Raw genomic sequence first — 19,407 nt, 5'->3', positions numbered from 1 at the left:
TTGTTTCCTGATGAGCTGGGTCCTGGGCTTCTGGGCCTTCAGCTCTGCTTTCTTCCTCCCTCTCACTGGGGTGCACCCACTTGGCTTTCCCGTGCAGATGCAGACAAGGTTCCTGGACCCCACTTTTCCCAGATTCTTCCACATCATCCTCCCAGCAGGAGGTGCCTAGGTCATATCCACCCAGGTATCCTTACCTCATCAGAAGTCAACCAGAACCTGGGTCTGAGGCTGGATGCAATGGGCTGGGCTGGACCCTCATGCCTACCCCCACCACCCCCCATGGCAACTGCAAGGACTCTAGGAAGGGTTTGGGAGGCCATAGCAACCCAGGGAGGGACTCTGGAAGCCCTGGGCAAGGCTGACCCCCTGGGACTTCTCTCCCTCTGCTTTCCCTGGTCCAGGAGTGGCCATGATTTTAGTGATTGTAGTGGCTTAATCCCACCCCCACATCCTCCCTGCACCCAAAACTTCCCTACCTAAAAGATGGGATCTAACTGCTCCTGCTAATGGCCCACCGCACCCCTGGGCCCACCCTCTGCAGTTTCTGCCAACCTCACCCCTGCTGAGCTGGGCCAGGGAAGCTGGGAGCTGTGGGAGGAAAGAGCCGGGGAGCCCTCTCTGGGTTGCACATGTGGCTCTGAGCTCTGACTGCTCACCTGCCCGCTATCTCCCTCTCCAGTCACTGCCTGCAGTCACAGAGGCCCCAGGAGTTCCAGTGACTTCAGGACATGGCTGCTGGCGTGATCCGGCCTCTCTGTGGCTTCCGGCTGCCCCTGCAGTCCCACCAGCCCTTCCTGAGCTCAGACCCAGAGCCCCTTGAAACTTCAGAGGAGGAGGAGGAAGAAGAGGAAGATGAGGACAATGAGGACAGGGAGGGCGAGGAGCTAGAGGGCAAGGGGTCCCCTCAGAACTCAGGGGTGGCTCCCCAAGGTCCCAACAGTCCAGAGACTCCGCTGCGGCTGCTGCGCTTCTCAGAGCTCATCAGTGGTGACATCCAGCGGTACTTTGGTCCTAAGGACAAGGGGCAGGACCCGGATGCCTGTGATGTCTATGAGGATAGCCACTTGGCCAGCCACTCAGCCCGAGAGCTGTACTATGCTGACCTGGTGCGCCTGGCTCAGGGCGGGGCCCCAGAGGACGAGGAGGCCACTGAGCCTGAGGTCCACTTGTCCAGGGGATCTGAGGTGCAGGCACACAGGTCAGGCTTCAGCAAGGATGGGACACTGCCACTGGGACCCCTGGCTGAGCTCTTTGACTATGGGCTGCGGCAGTTCCTGGGGCCCAGGGCATCAGCCGGCCACAGACTGAGGCTGGAGCGGAAATACAGCCACATCACCCCCATGACCCAGAGGAAGCTGCCCCCATCCTTCTGGAAGGAGCCGGCGCCCAGTCCCCTGGGCCTTCTCCACCCTGGCACACCAGACTTCAGTGACCTGCTGGCCAGCTGGTCATCTGAGGCCAGCCCTGAGCTGCAGGGTGGGGGTGCTCAGGCATTGGAGGGGACACAACTGACCGAAGCCTAGAGACTGGGTCAAGGCTGTGCTGGGGGCAGCAAAGGCCGCCCTTCCTAGGGTGCCCAGACTCTTCCTCGTGCTCCCTGAATTTCTTCCTTCCAGATAGCCGTGACCTGGCTGCCCACCTCAGGCAAGGCCTTTCCAGGCCCCAAAGGAGGTTCTGGTCTTGTCCTGCAGCCTATGGCTGCTACTGCCAGGGGTCACCAGGACTGGCAAGGGTGCAAGACTAGTGAGGGTGTCCAGGCTGAGCCAGCCCCTGGCCTCAGCCTCTAGAAGCACCCCACTCTGCACAGGGGCCCCCAGGGCTCTGCCCACAGGAGGGAGAACCTGGGCAGGAGCTTTGGCTCCCTGAGGTCATGGGCTAGGGGTGTTTGCCTACACACGTACCCCTCTAGGGGAGGCCCCATCGCTGCCAGGCCATCCCCTATGACTCAGGTCAGTGGCAAGGGCCAGCCCACCCGCAGCCCCACAGGGCCAGTGCTGATTGTCCCTGGTACAGCCCCTGGTGTAGCATAGGCAGGCAGCAAGGCCAGGACACAGATGAGCCTGGGTTTTCTTAAGAGGCAGAAAGAGGCGCCTGACTTGAGTAAACATGGGTGTTTATTCCCTGGATGAGTGCTGAGAAGTGGCTTCCTCGGGCAGCACTCTGGATGACAGGTCAGCTGGCAGGGCTGGGCCCAGCCTGAGGTGGTCAGCCACAAGCCTGCAGCCCCAGTGTCTTCATTCCTGCTGGGGGGTTCGCGTAGGTCCTGGCAGCAGTAGGCCTAGGTGCCTCTGGACAGGCCAAGACCCTTTCTCCTGGGGATGTGGGGCTCCTGAGTTGCGGGGGAGAGATTGGGCAGGACAGGAAGGACCCTAGGGATTGGGGAATTTGGTCTCCTGGTCTTGGTCCTTCCCGCTGCCCAACCTGTGTGTCAGTCACACAGGCCCTTGGGGAGGATTTCACTGGCAGGTATCAGGGAGTAATGGCCCCATGTGGTACAAGAGCTAGCACATTTATTTCTGGGAAAGGGACAAGGACGTGTGCTGGGGTGCAGGCTACTGGTAGGATGTCTTCAAGACTACGCCTTGCCTCTGCCGGACCACCAGGTTCATGAGGACGGTCTTCCACTGCAGCCACCTGCCCAGGGACCCGGATCATGGCATGCACCTCTCACCACCTTCCCTCCCTGTGGGGACCTCCCTGTCCTACCCCAGACCTGGAACCTGAGGGGCTGCCGCCAAGCTCCCTGCTGCCCACCTCACAGTCTGATACACGCCCCAGCAGTTCACGGAGACCAGCTCTCCAGGAGCCACGTCCTTGATGAAGAACCGCTGCCTCACCAGGGACATGAGAACCCGCCTGCTGCCCAGTGTCAATGGCCAAGGGCCCTCCTCACTCCAGAGGCGCAGCACACTCTCCCGCAGGGTTGCAATCTCCTCTGTGCGCTGCAGGACACAGGGGCCCCTGGTGTTACCCAGGAGCCACGGGGTGGGGGGGGAGCAGAACAACGGAGGATCACACAACATGGGAGAAGACGACAGGGGTGGGGGCAGCCCAGACCAGAGGCCCTCATCTTCAGGAAAAGGCTGCTGGGTACCAGCTGGGCTGCTGGGCAGAGTGCAGGGCTAGAGGGAGCAGGGCCAGGCTTGCCCCAGCCCTGGGAGCCCCCAGCCCCTCTCACCAGCTTGGTCTCTGTGTTGAACTTAAGGTTCTGGATGGTCTTGTGGGCCTGCATGCTGCTCTCCAGTTTTATCATTTGCTTCTGAAACTAAACATAGCCCCTGTCATGGGCAAGACACAGGTGGCCTTCTGGTGTCCAGCCAGCCCCAGGGCCCAACCTGGAATCCCTGAGCACTGGGAGCTCTGGCAAGTGTCCAGGCATGGTGGTCTCCCTGGGCCCCAAGGTACCGTGGCCAGCTGTCCCTGGATCTCAGCGATCTTCCTCCCGGGGCTCTCCTCCTTGAGCAGCTGCATAGAGGACAACAGGGTAGCCAGCTCCTGCCTCATGGCACCAACTTCGAACTCTCTGTGGGCACCGAGGGCAGCTATGGAGTCCAGGCGAGACAGATAGGTGCCTCCCCTAGCTGCCATAGGTCAAAGGGAGCCCAAGAGGACTTGGCCTTGCCCCCTTCCAGTGCAGAAAGTGGGGATTCCCAGTGGGTGGCAGGGGGGAAGCTGCACCAGAGGAGAGGTGAGCCCAGAGTAGGACTGGCCAGGCCAGGGAGGGGACGGGGCTGCCATGGGCACCTGGCAGAGCTTCTGCCCATTTCTCAGGGGCACCCTCACCTGACCCTGCCCTCGGCTGAGATCTTCAGGTCTGTGTCGCTCTTGTGGAAGATACACTTGTCTGAGACGCCTTCTATCTGAAATAGAGGCCGCGGACAACCTGGGGGGTGACCCTGAGCACAGCCAGCTTGGGGAGCCCCGGGCCGTCCAGGCCCAGCAAGGAAGGCAGGAGAGGGGAGGGGTGGGAGAAGCCCTCCAGCTCCCTAGGCTGGCAGAGCCTGGACAGCTAGGCCCACCTGCCGCGGGAGGCCGTCCACCTTCTCCTGCACCTCCCGCAGGTGAGTTGAGACTGTCTTCTGCCACCGGGCCAGGTCTTCCAGGGACTTCCTCTCCACACCCTCCCACTCAGTCTTCACCTGAGATTCAGACACAGAGAAGGCTGGGTCCCAGATAAGAGTTCAGGCAGGCAGAAGGACAGGGCTATGAGCCAGGACATGGAGAGGCCCAGGAGGCTGGGAAGAAGCTCCTGAAGGCCACATGCCCACATCCACCTCTGACTCTGAGCAGTCTGTGCCCAGGCCTGCTGCAGCCACCTAGGGGGACAGCCATGCCCAGAGCCCAGTCAAGTGGGCTGCCAGGCTCAGCACAGATGCACCCTGAGAAGAAGGGCACAGATCTTCTACCACCAAGAGCTGAAAGGGACAGGGACGAAGAGCAGGCCTGTCACCTGCAGGAGAGGGCCTGTCATGAGCTGTTCTGACCAGTGTGTGCCCAGAGGGGCTGCAGGGATGACCTGGGGGTTCCAGCCCCAAGATCAAAGGGTAGACCCTCATGGTCATGGCAGTATGATTCCCCAAAGCCAAAAATAACAACAGCCCACACGTCCCTCAGCAGGCATGTGTGCAAACAAAAGGTGGCCTGCTCACACCAGGGGATGTCACCCTGCCAGGAGGATACACTGTGAGGGCCTGGCCCAGTGAGCAGCCAGAAACAGCAGCCACATGTGTGTGACTTCACTGACATCAAAGGTCCTGTGGGCAAGGCCACAAGCACAGAGATGGATCTGAGGGGCCAGGGGCTGGGGTGTTGGGGAGACTTGATGGGTGGTCTGGGGTTTCCATTTGTGGTGATGAAAAATTCTGGAATCAACAGGGCTCCCAGCTCTGAAGGAACTGGAACCCACTGAGTCGCACACCTGAGGGGATGGCCCGGTCTACAGGTTATAGCTCAGCGATGATGCAGGAGAAAAAGGGAAATGAACGCCAGGGCCATGGGTGGCTACCACCTTTGTTCATCCCACCCCTAGGGACAGCCTCAGGTCTCACCAGTGGAGCTGGACTAGTCAGACCTTTGCCCTCAGGGCCCAGGCCTTCCAGAATGTGCCTTACTGCCCTTTGGTGCTTACCTCAGATAGTTTCAGGCCCAATGTCTGTTCCTGAAGGTCCAGCCTCCAGCTCACAGCCAGACAGTGGTCACTCAGGTCCTTCAATTGCCTGGCCAGCTGGGCCACTGACCCCTCTAGGACCTGACTCTTCTCTTGGAGCTGCAGGGGACAGGAGGAGGTCAGGGAGGCCTCAGCTGAGTGACCATGGTCATGTGCAGGGTGTGTTCTGCCCCTCTCCCTGGGCACCCCTCACCAGCTCCAGAGCACCCTGCATCTCCTGCCGGGTCAGCTCGCCAGCCAGCTGCACGGCCTCCAGGTTCTCTTGCATGAAGGAGGCCAGTTCCCCAGCCTGGCTCTCCTCCAGGCACACCTTGGTATCCCTGTGGGTTGACAACACTGACACTGTTTCTCAGCTGAGGCTGGCCTGCCCCTCAGCATCAGGCCAGGGAAGAGGACACGGCTGCTAGCTCGCTCTGGAATCTCCCAGGAGAGCCCATGGATCAGAGGACAGGATGTTCTCATGGGTGCCACCAAGAGAGTTAGGTTTAGGGAAGGGACAGGGCCCAGCTAGAGGGTCACTATTCTGTCCCAGTGGACAAGTCCTAGTGCTCTGCTAGTGCCTTCTAGGGGAGGTAGATGACTTCTGGGTGGCCTGCCTGGGCAGGCAGCTCCCCGTGGCCAGAGGACACCCACCGGGCCTTCTGCTCAGCCAGCAGGATGCGGTTCACTGACACCTGGTTCTGCCGTACGAACTTTGTCAGCTGGACCACGGCCGCGTCGAGGCCCCGACACTGCTCCAGCAGGTGGCCCTCCTCCTCCTGTCCCAGAGGAGGTGGCCCTGAGCTGGTGCTCTCCCAGACTGCCCTGGCCACGCCCACCCACCAGGCCCACCTGGTGCTGAGCCCCCAGGGCCTGCACACGCTCCTCCGTCAGCTCCTGCAGCCTCTGCCAGCGACCCTCCAGCTCCTCCCGCAGGCTGCCCTCGGCTTGCAGCCGTGTGCTCTCAGAAGCCTTCATTCTCTGCAGGAACACCACTGTCTGCCAGGCCCCTGCCTGGCCTGGGTACATGGGCGAGGGTGCCCGGCCTGGCCCAGGATCCTACCTGCTCCAGGGCCAGGAAGCTCTTCTGCAGGAAGCTGCACAGCTTGGCCTCCCTCTTCAGGAAACGGAGGCTCACCTCCTCGCCTAACTTGGTCACCTGGGCCTGGGGAGAGGCCCAGTGTCACCCTCAGCCTCCCTGCTGGACATCCCATCCCACCCAGCCCCAGGTCACATCCCCCTTGCTGTCCCTGGGACTTGCAGAACTGGATCTACTGTATCCTGAGTGGAAAGAAAGGCAGGGGCCACTATCCCTAGGAGACCAGGCTCAGGGAAGATGAAGGGCCAGATACTAGCCAGAGCTGGGGCTGGGGCAGGGCAGTAGGTGCACTTGAGACAACTCCCCCACACATGGGGACAGCCCATTGCAGAGGGCAGGCAGGGCCACGGCACCCCTGCTACACCAAGGGTGTGAAAGTGCGGGGGCGGGAGGGGGATGAAGCCCAGCCCAGTGTGCTCCCCTCCATCTCACAGGGTCCAGACATCAGGCACCTTCTTCACAGCCACAAAGCTCTTCTACCAGTAGCCCCAGCACTCAGGCCCTGCCCATGGTTGGGTGGGGGCCTCGGGGAAGCCCTCACTCTGCCTAGGCCCCTAGGGGAGGGAGGCACAAGGAGGGTGCCCTAGAGCAAGGTCCACAGACTTTCCCATACAGCCCCACAGTAAATGTTTCAGGCTCACAGGACTTTTGCTGAAACCTTTCAACACTGTGGTTGTGACCTCAAAGTAGCCATTGACAGTACTAAATGTGCTTTACTGGCTTTGTGCTGATAAAACTTTATTTACAAACTAGGCAGTGGGTACAGTGGGTACACCTGAAACCCCAGCAAATCAAGAGGCTGAGGCAAGAGGGTCACTAATTGGAGGCCAGCTTCAGCAACTTAGCAAAACTCTCAGCAACTTAGTGACCCAGTCTCAATGCAAAAAGGGCTAGGGAGATAGCTCAGTGAACCTGGGTTGAATTGCCAATTCAAAAAACAAATGAATAAACAAACAAATAAAATTAGACCATGGGCCATAGTGTGCTGACCCTGGCCCTAAAGTCCTCAGACATTCTGGGGCTCAGAGGAAAAGGCAGGTGCCCCAGGAGGGGCAGCTCCCCTACATCCAGTGTCAGGAGCCCTCAGCCCTCTGCCCTCACCTTGGCACCAGCATATCAGCTTCCCAGCGGCAGTGGGAAGGGGCCACATGGGAGCAGTGGGATGAGCCCTGCCTTGGAGTTGCCTGGGTGTGTGGGGCACAGGCTGCAGTCCAGGGATCTGTCTGCAGAGCCAAGGAGCTGGTCACTCCTGGGGGTCCTGAGTGGGAGGCAGCATGGGGGCCTGGAATTCCTGCTTCACAGAGGAAGGCTCAGGCTGCCAACAGCTGGGAGGGGGCTCTGGCTCCACTGCTCCCCTCCCTGACCCAGGCTGTGGCAGCCAGAGATGTCCACTCCAATGGGCTTTTGTGAGGAGGACCCCAGACTTGCACCACTGGCCACCTGTGGCTGCTGGCATTTGAAAGGCGGCTTACATGGCCTAGGAACCAAGTTGAGTTTTTATAATTGTAACTGATCTCAATGGGCAGGGCCACTGGGGTAAGAGGTCACCATGGGGGACAGTGCAGGATGAGAGGTCCTCCCCAAGTTCCATCAGCAGGGAGGGAAGAGCCACCTCTGGCCAGGGCACAGGCTGAGGATGCTGGGGCCCTCCAGGGGCCCCTGCCAGGGCCGGGCCTGGCCTCCCTGTGGTACCTGCATCTTGGCCACCTCGTGGTCCACCCTCTGGCTGGCATCCTCTTGGCTCTTGTGCAGTGCACTGCAGGCCGCCTCCCGGCCTTGCTCCTCCTGCCTCAGCAAGCCGGTCAGCTTAGTCAGCCTAGGGAAAGCGGGTGCACACGCCAGCTAAGCTAGCTAGAGGACTGGACTGGGGAGCCAAAGAGGCTGGTGGAACCATGGGACAGTCTTTCTCAGCTAGGGCAACGTGGGAGTGGAGACAGACCTCAGAGTCCCAGCAAGGGACCCAGGGAGGGAGGGCAGGGCCCCAGCCCCTACGAGGTCCACCATGGGTCTGTGGTCCCCAGCATCCAGTGGCTCAGCACCGAGGCAGGGGATGCCCTGCTGGTAGTGCTGGGGGCACAGGGTGGGTCCAAGCCAGCCTGGGGAGGTGGCGCCCACCTGAGGTTGGCCTCTTGCTGGGCACCCTTCCGCTGCACGTCCTGCAGGGCCTGCCTCCTCCTGACCTGGGACAAGGCTTCCCGGACCTCCACCAGCCTGGCACACAAGGAGCGCCTCTGCAGGCCCAGAGCAGCTGGGCAGCCTCTGGGACTGGGGATTTGGCCATGGGGCCCTATCATCAGCCCCCCTGCCTTCTCGGGGTCTCAAGCTATCCAGGGGCATTGAGACCCGAGCTTTCTGAGTTGGATCGCATACCGGTACTGCTTACCCTAACAAGACAGTTTACTGGGGAAACAGAATCCTGAGCGAATCCCCATGGGCCCTGGTGCCAGCCACTGCCTGAGCCTCTCCCACCTGCTGAAGCCCATGCCCACAGGAGTGTAAGGTACCTTTTGTCCAGAGCCTGCATCTGATTCTGGTTCTGGGGTCCAGGGAACTGCAAAGCGGAAGGTGTGGGGCTGGGCAGGCTGGAGCGCAGGCCCAGTGGGCGTGCCCTGGAGCCATGGCTTAGGGATGAGCAACAGGGGTGGCACTGGGCTTAGGACTAACCCCTGAGAGAGGGGGAGATTGACTGGGGTGGGGCACTGACGCCTCTGCCATAGCTCACCTCCAATGCCTCCTTCTCAGGGGCCTGAGCCACCTGCTGCATTTCCTGCCGCAGCTGCCGGAGCTCTGAGGCCTGAAGCTGCACGTGGGCCCGCATCTGCAGCAGCTCCCGCAGCAGGCTCAGGGTGGCGTGCTCACAGCGCTCCTTATGTCCGCGCAGGCACGCCACCTCAGCCTGCAGGTCACCCACCCTGGCCAGGGTTGGAGAAGGTGGTCACCAGGGCAGCCTCCTCATGGTCCTCCCTGGTCCTCTTGCCTTATGCTGCAGGGCTCACCACTGCTCCAGCTTCTCCCAGCGCTTGGAGGTGCTTGGCTCGGGGACACAGGCATTGGACGCCAGGTGGCTGGACTCTGAGTTCTCCTGACTCAAGGGCTCAGGGCTGGTCAGGCCTTCGGCCAGGAGGAGCTCCAGGTCCTCCAGCGAGACGGTGCTCCGCTGAGAGTGGGGCGAAACCCCTGACAGGGAGCTGTCAGCTAACTCTGCAAGGAAGTGCTTTGGGAGTGCACCCCCAGACAGCAGCTCCTGCTGGAGCCCACAGGCACCCCAACATTGCTGGCAATACCCACCAGCCACCCGAGCACAGCCTGTCTACTGTTGCTAGGCACCACCCAAACCAGGTAGGGGCTTGGCTCAGAGAGCTGCAAGAACCTGCCAGAGAACACACAGTACTGGGTAGCAGACACAAGACAGCACCACCCTGAGTAGCTCTGGCAGTAGCCACGGGGAGAGCTGAGCTGTCTTGTGTGGTCCTCCCGGTACCTTGCTCCTCCCACTGCAGACTGCACACCCCACATCTGGCTCACCTGACATGGCTTCACCAGCTGTCCCCCCTGTAGCTTTGACGCTGGGCCTAGTGTCCCGGTGGCTGCCCAGAGCTGGATGCTAGGCCAGGGCTGATGGGGACTTAGGGTGCGGCAGGGAAGTGGGGCTAGAAGGCTAGGAGGCCTCAGGAAGCGGGAGGGCTGCAACTCGAAAAGCCATCCTTACATCCTGCCTTCTTCCCAGAGGGTCCCACAGGAGGCAGGAGCAACTGGGCAACAGAGCTATTCTGGAACTTTTCTTTCCTCACCAGAACCCTGTGGGTCATGGACCAACTGCCAGTGGACCTGAGCCCTCACCTGTCCCATCCTGATGGCCTCCAACTGCCAGCTTCTAGAAGGTTCTGAGGGGCACTGGGCAGCTTCATCTTGCAAAGGGGCTTATTCCAGGGGCAGCAGGGAGGGAAACCAAGCCAACCAGTCTTGACCACAGCCCAGGCCAGAGACCCAGGGGCAAGCTGCAGGAGGTGCCCACCACTCAGGGCTGCTGGCACCTCTGGCTCTCCCATCAGCCATGAAGGAGGCCAGGACGACAGGAGTTACGACAATTTGTTTTATTTGACTTAATATTTCCAAAATGTCATTCCAACATGTGACCAACACAAAACAATGTGTACAGAGATTGCACGTGCGTTTTTGGTACGCCTCTGGGGCCTGGCAGTTTCTCACGCCCTGAGGACCAACTCAGATGCAGCCCCTCCAGAGCTCTTCTTGCCTTGTTTCCCAGGCCCACCTGCCAGGGCCTCCTGTGGAGTAAAGGGTCCTGGGGGAGGGACTCCCCAGTATCCTGGCTCGCCCAGGAGTGGGGCTTCCTGGCCTAGAGAGCAGGGGTGGTAGAAATGGCTGCGAGCTGCTTGGAGGAGGAGGGCAGGGCCCCAGTGAGGGCGGATGGCTATCTGCCAGACCTGACCTGTCTGCAGCTCCCCAGGTTGCAGGGTGGGAGGCCATGGTGCTCACAGGAAGGCTTGGTGCCACACACCAGTCACCACCACCTCAGCGCCCAACCCCTGGCCCCGCAAGTGCCAGTGGGCTGAACAGGGAGGCTGGCACTGGCTGGTCCTTTATTTCTCACACTCAGGGCCCATGGAGAGCAGAGGAGGAAGCACAGCCTGGGGCCACATAGGAGGACTCATGTGGCTTTCAAGACATATGCCAGGGACATAGAGATCCCACAGGAGGGGCCCTGCAGCCACAGGGACACCACATCTAGTCATCTGTCTGAAGGTGGCTGCCCAGCTGGTGGGTGGGAAGGTAGGAGCTTCTTGGCTGATTCTCAATGGTCTATCCCAGAGCCACTAAGACAGCCTGGAAGTCCTGAGGCCAGCAGGAGGCTACCTCTAGTGGCATCTGCTGCTGTCAGAAAAGATGTATCAGCCGGTACCAAGGCCCCTGGGTGCTAATGGGAAGGCTGACCTCTGGCTGCTGTACACATGTGGGGTGACCCCAGCTCTGGAGTACTTAGGGTGATAGGCAGGACCTGGGAGTCAGGCACTAAGATGATCCACAGCTACCAGACCCTGGGACAGAGCCCATCTGCCACGTCCTCTGGACCTGGGGTTGCCCAAGTTGGGTGTAAACCCAGGGGTGCACATGGGGCTCCCTGTTGGAGCTGCCCTGGAGCCACATAGCTCCCAGGCCCTGGCCACTGAGGCTCAGGCTGGGCCTTGCTCAGGCCCAGGGGCCCTATGCTGTGGGCTCTCAGCAAGTGAGACTGAGCTTGTGGCCGGGAGTGGTAGACCAGCTCCTGAGTGGTCAGCAGGAGCTGGTCTCCCACAGGAACCACAGAAGCCACTATAGGCAGGATGTGGCACATCTACCTCATGTGCACGCCAGCCCCTCCCCTCGGTCCCAGGGAAGGTGCTGCTGCACACGTGACCCTGGAGGCAGGAAGTGGGGGGTGGACCTGCACAGCAAAGGACTGGCCCAGTCTGGGGAAGCCTGCTCCCAGTGCCACACCCCCAGAGGACAGGGACCCTAGTAGGTGCAAGGGGCTGGGAGTGCCACCGCCCAAGGCGGGGCGCCGGGCCTCAGGTCTGGGCCAGTGAGAGCTCCTCCAGGCCTCCCTTTCCCAGGCGGTACCTGGCCAGATCCTTCCTGGTCACCAGCCCGACGACCTACAGAAGCAACACCAGGTCACACAGTCCATGGGCCAGCACCCCACCTGTCCCACACGTGGCTGGTGCCAGGGGAGCCTTTAGAGCTTGGACAGACTCTGAGGCTGGCACGTGGCAGAGTAAGGGGTACAGCTGTTGTGCCAGCACTGATGCAGGAACAGGCCAGGCTGGGTCTCACACCCATGTACCTGCATGGGAGCAAGAGCAAGTGCCCATGACCTGGCCAGCCCATCAGGACACAGACTACCAGACCCACCTGATTGCGGTTGTCCACGACCACCAGGTGCCTCAGGCCCAGAGCCCGGAACAGCTTGAAAACCCGAGGGAGAGATGCATCCTGCAAAGGCACAGCATTCAGTGGGCCCACCCTGGCCGGGATTGCACCCTGACCCAGGAAGGTCTGCCAGTCTACTCTTGTCCGTCTGGGCCCGACCCCCAGTATGGTGCCTTGGGGACTCCCCCCAACAGACCCTCCCTGAGTAGCAACAGGGGCCCCCACTCTCCCTGCCTCTGTGTCCATCAGAGGTGGCCACTCTACAATGTCCTAGGAGGCCCTGAGCTCTGGTACCTGGGGCACTGTGTAGGGCGAGGGGTTCATGAACTCTGAGAGGTCCATGGTGCACTCCCGCTCATCCTGGGACACGTGGATGGACTGGATCGGGGGGAAGCGTGGGTAGGCATCGCGGAAGTCCTTCAGCTTCAGCCGCCGCTGTACCAGGCCCATGTTGGATCTCTCCACAAACACCTGCGGGCAGTGGCCAGTCAGGTACTCACATAGGGGCCGCACCCCAGGCCCTCCCCACTGGGCTGCCTGACGCACCTTGTGCTTAAGGAGCACGATGAGCTGGGAGCGCAAGATCAAGCCCTGGAGCCTGGCTGGCTGCAAGAAACGTGGGCTCAGAGGCAGCCCTGCCTGCCCGGCTGCAGCACCATCACAGCTCCTCCAAGCACTGGCCTTGCCACAGGCATTTCACTGCACAGGGCCCTTGAGCCCCAAGACCAGGGACAGGGCAGCCTGGCCTGAGCCACGCCCCCATGCGGGGCTCGCGGGTGAGGTGTCAAGAGAGGGCAGCTTTGGCTGGAGAGGACATGCATCCCCAAACTAATCCCCTCCACCAAAGTCCACGTCTTATGACCCCATCAGGAGAGGGGATATGGCAGCAGCTCATGTCCAGCCTTTGCCTCCTGACAAGGTGAGAGCCACTGTCACACTGACTACCCCATTGGGTCAGGACCATGAGCCTCGGGCATGGCTCTCCTGTAGACCGGGTGACTCTGGTCATCTCCTTCTATGGGTACCAAGGTCCTGCTGCACACCCAGTGCAAGGCAGGCCTAGTACCTGGGTGCCGTCCACACCCTCCACCACAGGGAAGCCGTTGTGGTTGGATGCAGAGTCGCTGAGGACGTCCACAATGGTGCCGACCTTCTCCCTCATCCTCAAGCAGGTCACGGGAGTGCTCATCACCTCTCTGCCAGGGAAGCCACCCCCAAGGCCGCCTGTCACTGGGGCACCAGCACAGACTGGACTCAGCCCTCCTGTCACAAGGTGTCCTCAATAGCCATCGGTGTGCCACGCTGATGCTCAATGGCACAAGGCTGTCACACTAAGAAACTGGAGCCCAGGGGCCTCCCACCCCCCCCACCCCCCAAGACTCTGCTGGAATCGGGAGCCTAGCCCAGTGCTGGGGCATCTTCCCCCCCAGGAATGCAGCCTCCTCCCTGCCCACCTGCCACCCAGAGCGTCCAGCATGAAGCACCATACTCCCTGACCTGTGGCCCTGCAGCCCATGGGGCGGGGGGGGGGGGGGGGGGGGAGACTGAGTGGCAGCTTGGCCGGCCATACCTGGCGGTGAGTGAGTGTGAGGTAACTGGGGCTTCCCAATGCAGGAAGGGCACACTCTGCAGCTGGATGTGCATGTCATATAGGCCCTGGGGGACAGGCATCACAATAACACAGTGCTTCCCCAAGGGCCCCCCACCATGCTAGCCCCCGAGGCAGGGCGCCAGACACACTGTGCCTGCCTCTACAGGTGGCTTCACAGGGACCCTTCCCTGTATATCTAGTTATATGGCCCACATACCTCGATGAAGACATCACCCACGATCTTGGCAGTCATCAACACCAGCATGATGGGGAAGCCGTAGGTCACATTGCTGGTGGCCTCCATCATGATGACCGTCAGGCTCAGGGTCATCCTCACAATCCCTCCTGTAGGAAGTGCATGTGAGCCCTATCCTCCTGACAGCGGGGCCCAGCTCAGCAGGGCCCAGCTCCCAGGAGACTGCTGGTGTGGTCATGCCCCAGGGGTGGTGCCAACTTCTGCCTCAGGCCTATTTCCCAGGCTTCTGATTTTGTTCTGTTTTTGGTACTGGGGATTGAATCCAGGGACGCTTAACCACTGAGCCACAGCCCTAATTATTTTTCATTTTGGGATTGTCTAAGTTGCTGAGGCTGGTCTTGAATTTGTGATTCTCCTGCCTCAGCCTCCCAAGCTGCTGAGATTACAGGCCTGTGCCACTGCCCCAGCCTAAGCTGTTCTTTTAAACCGAGTGCCGACTGGATGTGCAAGGCCAGCTCTGGCTGTGCTCACCACAGGTGGGTTACTGAGAATGAGCCCTGCTGACCTCATGGGGCCCACCCTGTCAACCAGGCAGGACCCAGGACTCACCGAGCTGGGCCGCAGCACCCATGAGGGCGTACTTGCCAGGGTCCGCCCAGATCTGTGGGAGGCAACCCAGGGAGAAGTCCATGTGGCAGTAGCTCCCACCAAACCCACCAGGAGGCACCCAGGAGGGCCTGGCCACCCCATGGTGTCACACACCCTCTGTGTAGCCACTCTATAACTGACCCAGGGGCACCTTACCACAGGCGGGGGAGCAGACTGCACTAGCTGGTCATGCTAGTGAGCTGGGCAGACAAGGCTTCGCCCAGGCCCAGGTGCTCTGAGTGCAGGCCTAGACACCAAAGAACAGTGCCCAGCCGGCGGGGATTCTAGCAGGCCCCAGCACACAGGGGCCACACACTGTGACCCACTGATGGGAAGTGTCCAAGACAGGCAAATGCAGAGGGCAGGGAGGAGAAATGGGCTCCCTGCCAGATGGAGAAGACTCTGTGCCACAGGACGCTGAGCAGGGTGCTGAGCTGGCATTCACAACCACGGCGCTGTGCCTCTCCAAAGGCAGAATTTTATGCCATGTGAATGTGTCTCAGTTTGAGACACGATGGCCATGCATGTGATCCCAGGACTCGGGAGGCTGAGGCAGGAGGATGGCAAGTTTGAGGCTAATGAGGGCAACTTAGTGAGAATCTGTCTCAACATACAAAATAAAAAGAGCTGTTGATGTGGCTCAGTGGTAGGACACTCCTGGGTTCAATCCCTGGTACTGAGGGTGGCAGGTAAAGGAAAAGCCAAACCGAAATAAACCATGCCAGAGAGGCCAGAGGGCACTGAGGGCACCGAGGGCACTGAGAGCACCGAGAGCCCCGAGCGAGCCTGGGCAGCGAAGTGGGGCAGGTACGGACTCCTTACTGCAGCCTCCCCTTTTCTGTTGTGCTGGGACTACACCCAGGCACTCTATCCATGAGACACATCACCAGCCCCTGTATTTTATTTAAAAGTTTGAGAAAGGCTCGAGCTAAGTTGCTGAGGCTGACCTTGAACTTGCAACCCTCCTGCCTCAGCCTCCCAGAGTACCTGGGATGACAGGCGTGCACCAGCACCCAATCACTGTGACCTGTCTGGTGATGTTTTAATCTTATTGGATAACTGAAAAGTTGAACAGACCCAAAACACAAAGCAAAAACCAAAACCCAGAGCACTGTAGAGGCAGGCAAGAGGAGGGAGGGGCTGGAAGGCCCTGCTGGGCGGGGCCTGACCCAGCTTGTCCCTTAGCCCTGGGCTCCCTACTCTTGCTATGTCCCCGCAGTCTGCAGCGTGCACAGTACAGCAGCATAGCCCACCTGCTGCTGCCCACCTGTCCTGGGCGCCCTGCTGTCTCTGGCAGTGGCCCCTAGACAAGGGATTAAGGGGAATCTCAACTTCAGGGCCCCAGCCTCCCTCCTCCAGTTCCCACTCACCGCTGCCCCCGTGAGGTAGGACAGGGAGATGCCAAAGAGCCGGCCCCAGGCAGCCCCGATGAGCAGGGACGGGATGAAGATGCCTGCAGACACAGTAAGTCCGTAGGTCCAGCAGGCCAGGAAGAAGTAGACCAGGGTGAACAGGCCCAGGGTCACGGGGTTGTAGGAGCCTGGGGGAGCAAGACCACTGACTGCCCACCTGACTCATGCCTGTGTGCACTGCCCCACCTGGTCCATGTGGCCATACCCAGGGAGCCAGGCCCCCTGAGACCCAAGACAAGAGGCTCCGTGAAGGCTCGGTACTCTCCACCTCCCTGGGGAAAAGAAGGGACTGGTGAACCAGAAGGGGAAGTGGTGGTGACAGTGACCTCAAGCCAGCAGAGCAGATGCGGAGCCCAGGGTGACAGCCTAGATCCCACATCCGTGGCCCATCCATGATCCCCAAAAAGCCTGTACCCAGGCGACTGTCATTGGGATGGGGAGTCACATAGGCTGCTGAGGAAGCATCTGGGCTCCCAGCCCTGCTAGACTTGTCCTCAGTCTGACTTCAAACTGACCAGCTGAACTAGGAGGTGTCTTTCCTCCAAGTCTGAGCACAGCTCAACTTCGGAGGACAGGCCCTGTGGTCCAAAATGGCCAGAGTTACAGAGCCTGTCCTCCGAAGTTGTCCTCCTGGTTGCATTCTGGGAAGATGTCACATCTGGGAGGGTGGACAGTAGCCAGGGCAGGAGCCACTCTTGGCAACTGGCTGAGCCAAGTCCCAGGAGGCAGCTTCTTTTTGGACAAGGTGCTAAGAGGTCAGGTTTGGAAGACTGGGCTAAGTGGAGAGGGAACAACCAAGGTGGCCAGAACATGGAGATCTGAAGGCTGAGGACCAGGAGGGCAAGGGGGTGGGATAGGGAGGTGTTGCCTACACCCCGGCAAAGAGTGCTATAGTACAGGCCAGCAGGACCGGAAAGGAGTAGGCCAGGGAAGGCAGAGGTCTGTGGGGAAGGCACAGTCCACACCAAGCAACCGCCTGCAGGAGACATGGCCAGACACTACTGGAACCATAGCCGGTTGCAAGACCCTGGTGTGCACACAGGGGACCCAGGCCTACCTTGCTCCACACTTAAAAGGGTTTCTGCTAAATCTAACCCTCACACACACATACACACACATAGACCCAGAATCAAGGACAGATGTCCTCACTGGCCTTGTGATAGGCCAGGAGGGAGCAGAGCTTGAGACAGGCACCAGAAAGCTCAGCTCTGTGTGGCCCAGTGTGCAGAGCCTGGCTCTGGGCACCTGCTGCACCGCTGTCAGACAGCCTGGCACTCAGAAGGCTAGGTTTCCTGACGGAATCCAGTGGGAGGTGAGCCAGAGGCAGCCCTAGGCCACCCCAGAAAGGAAGAGGATGGCATGGCCATTGGACACCTGGCTGGCCGCCCTCCAGGTGCTTGGCCACAAGGTGACCTCTGCAACCCGGGCACACTGCACCACGCAGGACGACCCTTCCAGCCCAGGACAAGGACCGCTGGGCTGAGACCCTGCCCGCTGCCCCAGCAGGCACACCTGGCGGGTCGTGGAACAGGCTCACCACGCTCCTTTCGGGGGTGTTGAAGAAGGCTGCAGCCATGGAGTTGTACTCGCCATCTGCACAGAAGAGCTGCAGGGTCGGAAGGGAACAAGCTGGAAGGCAGCTGGCCCTGGGGCTATGTTCGGGCCCACCCTGCCCCTGCTGCCTGGGGAAATGGGCAGCCAGGGGCCCTGTGAGCACACTGCCAGAGCCAGCGGCCAGATGCCAGCCACTGCAAGCCCCAGGCCCAGGCCTGCCCCTCCTGGGCTAAGGCAGAGCTGGGCTGCAGCAAAGCTGGCTTGTCCACTGTGACCCTGACTACCTTTGCAAGTCTGTTCCCATCTGTCTCCACCAGAACTCATTCCCCCTCTGCCCCCACCCTGGGAAGGGGCTACTCATCCTCATCCTACCTCCAAGGGGAATTGCAAAGGCCCTGTGTCTGGCCTCTCACCAAGCACATTTTTAAGGCTCATCTGGGCCACAGCTAGCTTCCTGCTGTGGAAGGGCACTTCACTCTGCTAGTGGATGGACATGTGGGCAGCTGCCACTTTGGGCTACTACAAATAAGCGGCCAAGAACATCCCCATGAGGCTCCTCTGTGGCTGGGAGATTGTGTTCCTTGAGCCTAGAGCTCAAGCCCCATCTGGAGCACTCAAACTAGTCTGGGAAGAGGATCACAGTGAAAGCAGCCAGCACCATGCCACCCCAGACAGGACAGGTCTGCAGTGCACCAGCCAGCTGGCTCTGGAGCTCCTCTTGCAGGGAGCAGCATACAAGCCAGGCTGGAGGCTGGCCCCCAGGACTGCACCTGCCCATCTGGGCCCCAAGCCTACCTGCAGCGGATAGGACATGGAGTTCTGCAGGGGCTGGCAGTCCCGGGACGAGTAAATCAACACGAAGGCAACGGTGGCAGTGACAGCAGCCACGAGCACGGCTTCAATTACCTGGAGACACGGCCGGTGGATGTACCTGGAGCCAAGAGCCAGGGGCGATCACTGCAGGGACACCCTCGGCGGCTACCATGGCAACCTGACCAGGCCATCTACTAGGAGGGCCGGGAGGCTTAATAATCAATCTGCCCAGTCTCCAGGGCGTCCTAGCTATCTTCCTCCCTGCAGTGACTAAGGCTTCCCAGCAGCAAGACTCCCCCACCTCTGCTGTGGGAAGTGCTCCCACCAGCTCTCCTGCTCCACTGGTAGCTGTCACTGGAGCCAGAACAGGGTGGGGGTGGGGGTGGGTGAGTGCTTCTGCAAGCCCAGAGCTGCTCCCTACAGGCTGACCATGTGCAGGAAGGACAATGGTGTCTAAGTCAGAGCTACCAGACCTACCCTGGCTGACCCTTGGGTGAGGAGCCCTCATACTCTCTCTGGAGGCTCTCCAACCTCAGGCCTGGGGTCCCCCTCCCCAGTTAAGCCAGTGTAGACCACCCACTTCACAGGCCCCATGTAACCACAGCTATCAACATGGCATCCAAGACAGAGGCTCTTTCTCACCTGATTCGAAACATCGTCACCCAATAATTCAAGGCATTGAACACGGCTCCAAGAATGCCACCTACAACCAGGAGGCAAACTCCCGTCAGTCACACAGGGAGGAAAGGGTCCCGGCAACAGAGTAGCCGGGACCCTGGTACAGAGGACCAACACACTCTATAGGCTCTGCCTTCTTTTCACAGAGCAGCACTGCTCACGTGCTCCTCACCACAAAATTGAAACCCAAATTCCTAAGTACAGACAAGACCCACAGAAGGAAGACTCCACATCCTCACGGCAGGTTACAACCTAAGGCAGGTACTATAAGAACTCCTAGGTAGCCCCCTGTGCACAAGCAGCAGGGGACAGAGGACCTCTGTGTTGAAACATGGTCTCTTC

The 19,407-nt window shown here is 60.3% G+C and overlaps 3 protein-coding genes across 9 annotated transcripts in view; 1 reads left to right on the top strand and 2 right to left on the bottom strand.

Annotated features, from left to right (window-relative positions):
* The first annotated feature begins 657 nt into the window (after positions 1-657).
* Positions 658-2,203, top strand: PERCC1 (proline and glutamate rich with coiled coil 1). Its single transcript, XM_081299592.1, has one exon. It carries the CDS (start codon positions 729-731, stop codon positions 1,521-1,523), a length of 795 nt encoding a protein of 264 aa, XP_081155718.1. The 5' UTR covers positions 658-728; the 3' UTR covers positions 1,524-2,203.
* Positions 2,204-2,335: 132 nt separating this feature from the next.
* CCDC154 (coiled-coil domain containing 154) lies at positions 2,336-10,094 on the bottom strand (the record flags this gene model as incomplete). The annotated part of the gene is made up of 17 exons (XM_081300055.1): positions 2,336-2,634; positions 2,755-2,942; positions 3,179-3,265; positions 3,406-3,523; positions 3,784-3,860; positions 4,020-4,139; positions 5,129-5,266; positions 5,361-5,487; positions 5,801-5,925; positions 5,999-6,127; positions 6,210-6,311; positions 7,938-8,061; positions 8,361-8,456; positions 8,750-8,796; positions 8,968-9,157; positions 9,242-9,402; positions 10,086-10,094. 17 exons carry the CDS (start codon positions 10,092-10,094, stop codon positions 2,553-2,555), a joined length of 1,920 nt encoding a protein of 639 aa, XP_081156181.1. The 3' UTR covers positions 2,336-2,552.
* CLCN7 (chloride voltage-gated channel 7) overlaps positions 9,400-19,407 on the bottom strand; it is a 24,372-nt gene continuing 14,364 nt past the window's right edge. For 6 of the 7 annotated variants that reach the window (XM_081299590.1, XM_081299584.1, XM_081299585.1 and 3 more), the window contains 12 exons: positions 19,030-19,090; positions 18,370-18,505; positions 17,533-17,626; positions 15,979-16,148; positions 14,570-14,621; positions 13,982-14,109; positions 13,744-13,829; positions 13,240-13,369; positions 12,720-12,779; positions 12,468-12,644; positions 12,156-12,236; positions 9,400-11,899 (listed from right to left, as the gene is read on the bottom strand). In XM_081299590.1, the coding sequence (XP_081155716.1) occupies positions 11,813-11,899; positions 12,156-12,236; positions 12,468-12,644; positions 12,720-12,779; positions 13,240-13,369; positions 13,744-13,829; positions 13,982-14,109; positions 14,570-14,621; positions 15,979-16,148; positions 17,533-17,626; positions 18,370-18,505; positions 19,030-19,090 (1,262 nt within the window). In that variant the 3' untranslated portion in view covers positions 9,400-11,812. The remainder of the gene's footprint in view (positions 11,900-12,155; positions 12,237-12,467; positions 12,645-12,719; positions 12,780-13,239; positions 13,370-13,743; positions 13,830-13,981; positions 14,110-14,569; positions 14,622-15,978; positions 16,149-17,532; positions 17,627-18,369; positions 18,506-19,029; positions 19,091-19,407) is intronic. The other variant, XM_081299589.1, reaches the window with a different exon arrangement.

This window comes from Spermophilus citellus (genome assembly GCF_964194105.1).
Source record: "Spermophilus citellus genome assembly, chromosome: 6".
NCBI lineage: Eukaryota > Metazoa > Chordata > Mammalia > Rodentia > Sciuridae > Spermophilus > Spermophilus citellus.
This window is presented reverse-complemented; position numbering and strand designations above follow the sequence as displayed.